The 8,832-nt window shown below is 56.0% G+C and overlaps 1 protein-coding gene across 1 annotated transcript; it reads left to right on the top strand.

Moving 5' to 3' along the window:
- The first annotated feature begins 2,153 nt into the window (after positions 1–2,153).
- Positions 2,154–7,844, top strand: Foxf2 (forkhead box F2). The gene is made up of 2 exons (XM_020165948.2): positions 2,154–3,734; positions 6,978–7,844. Exons 1-2 carry the CDS (start codon positions 2,543–2,545, stop codon positions 7,139–7,141), a joined length of 1,356 nt encoding a protein of 451 aa, XP_020021537.1. The 5' UTR covers positions 2,154–2,542; the 3' UTR covers positions 7,142–7,844.
- The last annotated feature ends 988 nt before the right edge of the window (positions 7,845–8,832 follow it).

Below are 8,832 nucleotides of genomic sequence, written 5' to 3'. Positions count from 1 at the left end.
GACTCTGAGAGCATTGATTTAGTGAGCGTATGCTGTAGTGAGTCACTTATTTAAAAATTATTCCATGCAAAATGACAAATGAAGAATAAAGAAAAATAGCATGAAATAAATGAGAACCTGTCCCCCCAAAATGCTCACCAGTCAATCAGAAAGAAATTCTTAGAAAGTAGGAACTGCAACACCCCCACCCCCACCCAACCCAATCAAAACAACCCCTCCGGAAAAGAGCGACTTGTTTCTTTTTTCTCTTGGAAATGAGTGGTAAACTGAGTTCGGCTTGGTGATGTTTTCTTAGCTGACTCTCAGCTACAATCAGGCCATTTTCGGACACATTCCCATGTAGGTACCAGGGGTGCTCTGGAGGAAGCTGTCGACGCCTGTTCAGCTAATTTAGGTTTTCTTTGTCTAATTACTGTGGAGCTTAGGGAAAAGGAGCCGGCTCGGGGCAGTAAACTGACACTCGGTCTCCGTGTGTGGTATCCAGGCAGGGTTTGATGGAAAAAGCCTGCTTCCACTCAACTTCAGGTCACTGTCTGGGGCCAGCCCCAGCCCAGCCCCCTCCTCTTCTCCACCCCGCCCTTTCCTTCTCTCCACAGACCGACCAGCGCTCAGGGCCAGGCCCAGTCCCCCACCGCTCCAGGGGCTCCAGGAGCTGCGGTAGCCCCAAGGGGCTTGCCCTGTTCTGCTGCACCAAGGCTGAGTTCTTTATCTGGGTCCCTGTGAGATTCCCCCACCACTTTCCCTTGCCCCTAATCTCCCCCAGGCTTCCCAGTACAATAGCCTTGCGGCTAGCTCCTTTCAGCTTGTACGCTGTGGTGGGCCTAGCTTGGCTTCCAGTTGGTTCCCTATTGGGCAGCACTTTCCCTCTGGGCTTCTCCATCAGTCCTTGTGTGGCCCGGCCTGCTCCCAGCCTCCTGCTCTCCTCCCTCTTCCCAGCCCCTATCCCTCGTCAGACTACATTTCCCTGCACGTGTAATCCAATAACTAACTGTCGGGTCTCATTGGAAGTGATTTCTCCCGAGGGCACCTCTCTCCCAGAGCCCGACTCTTACAGAGAGGGCTCAGCCACAACTGGGATGGCTGTTCTTGGACAGAAGTTAGCTTAGCCGTGACACAGTTTTGGTGGACAATGCTGACAATGAAGATATAAAGCTACTGCCAGCTGCACACTCCCCAGGGTTGAATATAAATACAGCTATCTCCTTATCTCAGGGTGGGCCTTCTTGTTTCTCTCTCTCTCTTTCTCTCCTTCTCCTCTCCTCTCCTCTCCTCTCCTCTCCTCTTTTCTTTCTTTTTTAAATAAACCATGAAGTGGAAAACGAAAAGGAAATGGAAGCAAATGCAAACATGAATCCTATTCATCCAAGATTTCCAGAGCCTCTAAAACTTGGCCCAAGTTTCTCCATCAAAACCCCTTTGCTCAAAGTTCAGAAAACGATCTCCCCGAGGGCTAAAATCCTGGGGCGCCCGGCGCTCGCCCTCTCTGAACAACTGTCCGAAGCCTGCAGGCCCTGCAGAAAAAGAGAGGATTGGCACGTTACCTTGGGGCGTCTGGCACCCTGGAGTGTGGCTGAGGGCGGCAATGTCTAAATGAAGTTGACAGATGGTGTCAGTTCGGGCACTAAGGACGGCGGCTAAGGAGGGTACCCGCGGCGGCACCCGCAGCCCGAACCACTCGGCGGGGGCAGGGCGGGGAGGAAGAAGGGGGAGAGGGAGGGGAGAAGAGGTGGGTCCACTCCGGAGGATGGGGGTGGATGGTGGGGGTAGCGGATCATTTCTAGGTTGGGAAGTTGGGGCTGCTAGAAGACGCAAAGAACCAGTTCGCAAAGTCATAGGCAGACCGTTTTGCTAAGAGTGGGAGTCCTCCTACCAAAATGTGAGTTGGTGTGTGATCCCTCCGTTTGAAAGAGGGTGGGTGGGGAAAGGGACCCGGGCCCAGAAAGGAATTAAAAAGGCGAGAAGGACCTTGGAGAGCGAGGCAAGAGATAAGGGAACCAGCCAGCCGCCAGGTTGGGAGGGGGAGGAGAGAGCGGCGGCCCCAGCGCCCTCCCCACAGCGGGCGGCGCGGAGCAAGGAGGGGGCAGGGCGGGATAGGGGTGGAGGGAGGGAGCGAGGGAGGGAGGACGGCCGCGGGAAGGGCGCGGGAGGGAGGAAGTCCGAGAGACAGAGCGAAGAGCGCTCCTGAAGGGAGACGTCAGGCTGGTCCCCGGGGTCCCGGCCACGGTACCAGCTTGTGGGCGCAGCTGCCCGGCGTCCGGCCGCTTCGCATCCGCCGCCTGGGAGGTGGTTGCGCAAGGCAAGGACCCGAGGCTCGGGATAGGGATGCGCCGGGCGTTGCCTCTAGCCCGCCGCCGCCGCCGCCGCCAGAAGCCCCAGAGGAGCTGAGGGAGGCGACGCCGAAGCGCTGGCCCGGAGTGGCCACGGCTGCAGCCCGGGCGGCGGGCTAAGGCACTCGCCCGGCTTCTGGGCCGACCCCGCTCCGGCGCCTCCGCTCCCGGTCCAGGGTCTGCGCCCGAGGCCCGGCCTCGCTCCGGGGTCCCAGATGACCACCGAGGGCGGGCCGCCGCCGCCCCCGCCGCGCCCGCCGCCAGCCCCGCTCCGCCGTGCATGCAGTCCGGTCCCCGGCGCGCTCCAGGCCGCCTTGATGAGCCCGCCGCCCTCCGCCGCCGCTGCCGCCCTGGAGACCACCTCGTCGTCCTCCTCCTCCTCTTCTTCTGCCTCCTGTGCCTCCTCTTCCTCCAACTCGGCCAGCGCCTCCTCCGCTGCCTGCAAGAGTGCCGCCGGCGGCAGCGCCGCGGGCGCCGGGAGCGGGGGCACCAAGAAGGCGAACTCGGGGCTGCGGCGGCCCGAAAAGCCGCCCTACTCGTACATCGCGCTTATCGTCATGGCCATCCAGAGCTCCCCGAGCAAGCGCCTGACGCTCAGCGAGATCTACCAGTTCCTGCAGGCGCGTTTCCCTTTCTTTCGGGGCGCCTACCAGGGCTGGAAGAATTCCGTGCGCCACAACCTCTCGCTCAACGAATGCTTTATCAAGCTGCCCAAGGGCCTCGGGCGGCCCGGCAAGGGCCATTACTGGACCATCGACCCGGCCAGCGAGTTCATGTTCGAAGAGGGCTCATTTCGTCGCCGGCCGCGCGGCTTCAGGCGGAAGTGCCAGGCGCTCAAGCCAATGTATCATCGCGTAGTGAGTGGCTTGGGCTTCGGGGCCTCTCTGCTGCCCCAAGGCTTCGACTTCCAGGCGCCCCCGTCGGCGCCGCTCGGCTGCCACGGCCAGGGCGGCTATGGCGGCCTCGACATGATGTCCGCAGGCTACGATGCGGGCGCGGGGGCCCCGGGCCACGCGCATCCTCACCACCACCACCACCACCACCACGTCCCGCACATGTCGCCCAATCCGGGCTCCACCTACATGGCCAGCTGCCCCGTGCCCGCAGGCCCCGGGGGCGTCGGTGCGGCAGCGGGTGGCGGCGGCGGCGGCGGGGACTACGGGCCGGACAGCAGCAGCAGCCCAGTGCCCTCATCCCCGGCCATGGCGAGCGCCATCGAGTGCCACTCGCCCTACACGAGCCCTGCGGCGCACTGGAGCTCGCCTGGAGCCTCGCCTTACCTCAAACAGCCGGCAGCCCTGACGCCAAGTAGCAACCCTGCGACCTCTGCAGGCCTGCACTCCAGCATGTCCTCCTACTCCCTGGAGCAGAGCTACTTGCACCAGAACGCCCGCGAGGACCTCTCAGGTAAGGTACCGCACCACGCCGGGCCAGCAGGGATATGCCTCCTTTAAGCCTCCAAGCCCATTGGCAACTCCCTCAGGGACGCTGGGGTCTGAGGTGCTGTATGGAAAGCATGCTGCGGGGAGCTGGCTCCTTATTCATAGATATGAGGGGGGGAGAGGATCCGGGTCTTCCTGCCCTCCCTGGCTTCCCGGATCGGGAGCCTGTCCTCCAGAATTGGTTGGAAGTCAAGGCCTTCCTAGCCTCTGAGGGTATTCCTACAAACTTCTTCCAGTTGAGACCTGACTTAGCTTTAAGAGAAGTCGTGTGGCCTTAGGGACCTTAGACAAGGAACTGCATCCTGCTCCTTTTGTCCTGTTTTTTTTTTTTAAGTTTGTTTTGCTGTATTTTGTTCTAAAGTAAATGTCAAAAGGAGAGATGTCCTGTACCCTGGGGTGTGAGTGGAGAAGGTTCTTGGCTGAGCAAGTGTTGAGCCGACAGATAAGGGAAGGGCAGAGAGAAAAGCAACCTGAGAGACAGTGCCAGTGTACAGGAGTCTAAACAGACACACACAGTGGACCATGTTGATGACACACAAGTCCATCCTGGGCAGAAGTTGAGGGCCCTGTTGTGACTCCCATGAGAAATGTGCTTGAAGGCCACTTGTAGTGTGGCTGGTTTAAATTGTGTGGGCTGCAGAGTATGAAAATTTATTGACTGTGGAAAGTGGCGAAAGGTGGGAGGGGAGAAGAGGGTGAAGGAGAACAGTAGAGTATTTGGCCAGCTTTATCTGGAGAGTGGAGATAAACCCTTATTAACCCCTGGGAGGCTTCCATAGGGTACAGATTTAAATTGGGGGAGCCTGCCTGTCAAAGGCAAGGCTCAAAGGTGCTGCCCCTCACATTTACCTCCCACCCTAATTAGGAAGATGCCTACTTTATATGTTCCTGACTGCCTGTGTAGCGAGAGCATGGGGGAGAAGGGAAGCCCAGAAATGGGCAAAAGATGTTGGTTCCCTGAATAGAGAAATTTCCCAAATAGGCCTTTTAAATGTGGGTCTCAGAGGTTAACTAAACAAAGACAGTCTCGGCAGGACCACACCGGAGAGGATTTTAGCCTGACTTAACCCACTGAGAACAGAGTCTTGTTCAATTTTATGGGAATTTCAACAAGTAACCAATACAGACGACTCTCCCCTCCTCTTTCCCCCTCCCACTGGCTGTCAATCTCTCTCACACGCTGGTCTGGAGCCCAAGGACCCCTGCCCTACTGTCTGTTCTCCTCTCCTCCTTGTCCTGCTGACCATCCTCCTTGGGACAGGCTCTATTCAACTTGAACCCAGCTCTAGTCTTTGCAGCCCTCACAAAACAACACTCTAGGAAAAAAGCAAAATCACTTGTGAAAGAGACTCCTGACCCTCCTCCTCACTACTCCACTCACCAGGCACACGAACAAGCCCCCAGAAATCCTGGGGTCTGGAAGCTTGACCCTTTGCCTTGGAGAGGCCTACAACTGCCCAGCCCGAGCGTCTGGCCTCCGCGCTCCTGCCCGCTGGCCTCCCAAGCCCACCTTGCTCTGGCGCCTAGCAGGACCTCCAGGCCAATCTGGGAAAACTGGGGAGGCGATGGCAGGGTCCACGACCCAAACACACTGTCCATTCCTCCCTTGCCGTCTTGCTCTCACCTCGCTCTTGAATATTATTTCCCTTTTTTGTCATCTCCCAGGCGGGCGGGCCTGAGTCGTGGGCTTCTGTGCGCGGGGACCTGGTTCCCAGTGTGCATCCCGCAAAGCCGCGGACCCCCGAACCTGGAAGGCCTGGGGAGGCCAGGAGGGGCCACGGCAGTGGGCGGAGGACCTCTGATCAACACCCCTCCGCACACAGCTCAGTCCTCCCACGCGGTCCGGTGACCGCGGCCAGTGGTCCTCAGCAAGGCGGCAGGCGGCGTGACCCGCCCGGCCCCGCGATGTTCACTAGCCCTAGGAGCCTTTCAAGTGAGAGCCTGGGCTTTGCGGCCCACCGTGGCCTTGGGTCAGTGAGCGCTCGCTCTCCCGCCCGACCCGCTACTGTGGTCCCTGAACCCGCGCTACCACAGGCTTTGGGCGGCGAGCGAACGCACCTGAGTACGGGTTGGCGCGGGTCACGGGCTGTTTTCCTAGGGTGGTCAGCTCTGGTTAATCTAGGTGCTGGTGGCCGTCAGGTAGGACGAGACCCCGCCACCGTGCAGCTTGATCGCTCTGTAGGCGCCCGGGAGACGTGAACGAGGCCCAAGCCTCGCTGGCTGAGAGCGCGGTTTTCTTCTGCACAAAAACCGAATTCGGGCTGGCACGAAGGTGCACCTTAGGCTGCCCACACCACTGGGGTGACTAGAAGACATCCTGCAAACCGGCCTCGTCCAGCCTGGCGCCGAAAGCAGCCGGGCTGGAGAGATGCAGGGACCCGGGACGCCCCAGGCGGATTGCACCGGGGGTCGAGAGGCGCCGAGAAAGCAAAAGCAAAAGTGGGCAGTGAGTCGACGCCAAGAGGAGCCCTGCAGGAGCTGAATGCAGGCTTTCCCCAGCCTCTGCCGGCCGGGCTCCCGCAGCGACTCTCGGCGCTGGTGGTGCCTTGGATCTAAGAGCATCCCTGGCTCCGTGAAGTCCTGGTTTTTTTAGACGAAGCCTCCGGGCGATAGGCACCCGCTTAGATTCCCGCACAGCGGAAGAGAGGGCTGCGATTTTCACAGCCCCCTCCCTTTCTCTTGCGATAGGGTTATTTTCTATCATTCTCGTTTGGCACAGGCATACTTTGCTTCCTGCGACTCTGACCCGGCCACTTAGTTGGAAAATAAGGCTCAAAACAAGAGATGCGGTGGCAGTGATGTTCTGGGACAGCATGCATGGTTCTCCCTGCAGCCAGGATTCTGGGCCTGGAGGGAGCAGTCCAACCTTGCTCATTCTGAACAAAGCGAAGGCAGAAACCTTAGAGAGGGAAATGGGAAATCAAGAATACAAGACAACCCACCCCGCCCCAACCCATCCCCAAGATTTTTGCTCTGCAACCAAAACATGATTCCACAGTTACTGGGACCCACTGTTTGAAATTTCTACACACTGCCAAACACAGGTTTTCTCTACCAGTTTCATAGCAATGTACTGAAAGGCACACCAACAGGTTTTGTACCCTGAGCCAAAATGAGACGCATTAAAGTGAACTTTTAAAAATAATACACCCCACCATCAGCTGGATGACACTGTCTCTGAAGTTTCTTTTCTCCTTTCTTCTTTCAGTGGGACTGCCCCGTTACCAGCATCATTCTACTCCAGTGTGTGACAGAAAAGATTTTGTCCTCAATTTCAATGGCATTTCTTCTTTCCACCCCTCAGCCAGTGGGTCTTACTATCACCATCACCACCAGAGCGTGTGCCAGGATATTAAGCCCTGCGTTATGTGAAGGGACAGAGGCCACTTGGAGGCCTCTCTCCCCTCTCCTCTTCATGAGGGGCAGATGGGAACTGTGATGGACTCACACAATGTGCACTTGGAAAGCAGTAAGTAGCACACTCTCACTTATCGAGAATGCCAGGGAAAGCCCTGCTCACCTATATCTGCCTACCATTGCAAGAGGGAAGCCTGCAAGGTAACGCCCCAGACAAGGGAGAGAGTGACATGGTAAAAAGTTACCACCACACGTAAAAGCTAAACTTGCAACTCTGGGATTGTCATTGCCTCCAATAGTCAGGGTCTGAAAGAAACAGACAAGCTGTGTGTCTCTGTGTTGTTTTTTTGTTTGTTTGTTTGTTTATGAAAACGTGTGCTTTTCAAAAAGGCAGTGCTAAGCACAAGACTTCAAAATAGCCTCAATCTGCCTCCTCAGTCAGAACTGTTTCCCCCAATCGCTCCGTTTGGATACAGGTGCCAAAGAAATGATCTAGAACCGATGAGTCTCGCTTAAGAATGTGACTCTCAGTATTGTGACAATACATTTTTATAAGGTTGTTTTCTACACCGTATTTTAAAGATATTTTTATGATCTTCGTGTATACTCACACTTTGCTTGTATTTTAAAAGGAGGATATATTTGCACTTATGTATACTTTTACAGTTTGCCAAAACATTTTGATGTAAATTTTTTTCAATAAAATGTATATAACAAATAGTTGTTTTGGGGACCTGTTTCCTCTACAGGAGTGCAACTCTACACTGCCCACCCCCATCTTGTCTAATTGACACGGTGTGAGGTCTGTGCCTTGGGTAACACAGGCCAGATTCTGATGTGGATCTTCTCAGGAGAGAAAAGAAGAGAGAATGCTTTCTGTTATTTCTCTATTTCACCCTCACTTTTCCTGACCAAACAAAAAACAGAAGGAGAAAAGAACTTAAAAGAAAACCAGGCAAGATAATGAAAGGCAAGGTCTGATGCAAGGAAACTTTTGTGCCCCTTTTGTCTTCTTTCCTGTATCCCCCGAAGACTTCTGCCCTCTGCTCTTTTCTCTTTCCCATCAGCACTGGCAACAGATGTGGGGACCTCACCGGCAAATCACCACAGAGTCTGCGTGGGCTGGGCTTGGCACCAGTGAGGGTAAAGTGCACAAAGAGCAGAACCCTGCACCCCCTGCACAGGTAACAGTTCCATGGTGCGTAGTGGTCAGATCAGCAGGGCCCCAGGGGGAAGTTCAGTGCCTACAAAACACTCTGAGAGAGCATGGGACTCCAGCTCCACACAGGGTCCCCCTCTTGGATTCCTTCACCCTGTTTCCTTTCTTGCTGGGTTTCCCAATCATGGATGCTGCACACAGAGCTGGGGAAGCCAGAGATTAGAGAAAATAGACCAAAGAGGAGAAAGGTCCAGCCCACCCTTCTATCTGACCACCCTTCAAACTCTGAGCAGTTGGCAACTTAGAGATCTGAGCAGGAGCAGGGAATCCTCACCACAGTCAACCTAGGGTTATTGCTCATTCCAACAAGCAGTGCAGTACAGTGGGTTTTGTTTTTGCTTTTGCTTTTTTGAATGGAAACCCACATTTGTTTCTGGTCCCCTAAAAGGCCTTCTACCCAGTCCATCACCAGGCACTTGCTACAGCTCAGGAGATACCTGACAGGTTGGATTTTGTGCTCCAAGTGAATTTCAACCCAGAGATGGGC

Source organism: Castor canadensis, chromosome 8 (assembly GCF_047511655.1).
Source record: "Castor canadensis chromosome 8, mCasCan1.hap1v2, whole genome shotgun sequence".
Lineage (NCBI taxonomy): Eukaryota > Metazoa > Chordata > Mammalia > Rodentia > Castoridae > Castor > Castor canadensis.
Note: the sequence above shows the minus strand (reverse complement) of the source record. Positions and strands in the feature narration are given on the sequence as shown.

Excerpts from the sequence above, each read along its gene's own strand:
- Foxf2 (XM_020165948.2), top strand. The coding sequence starts at position 2,543 with ATGACCACCGAGGGCGGGCCGCCGCCGCCCCCGCCGCGCCCGCCGCCA. Across the intron at positions 3,735-6,977 it reads CGCCCGCGAGGACCTCTCAG|TGGGACTGCCCCGTTACCAG; the intron begins GTAAGGTACCGC and ends TTCTTCTTTCAG.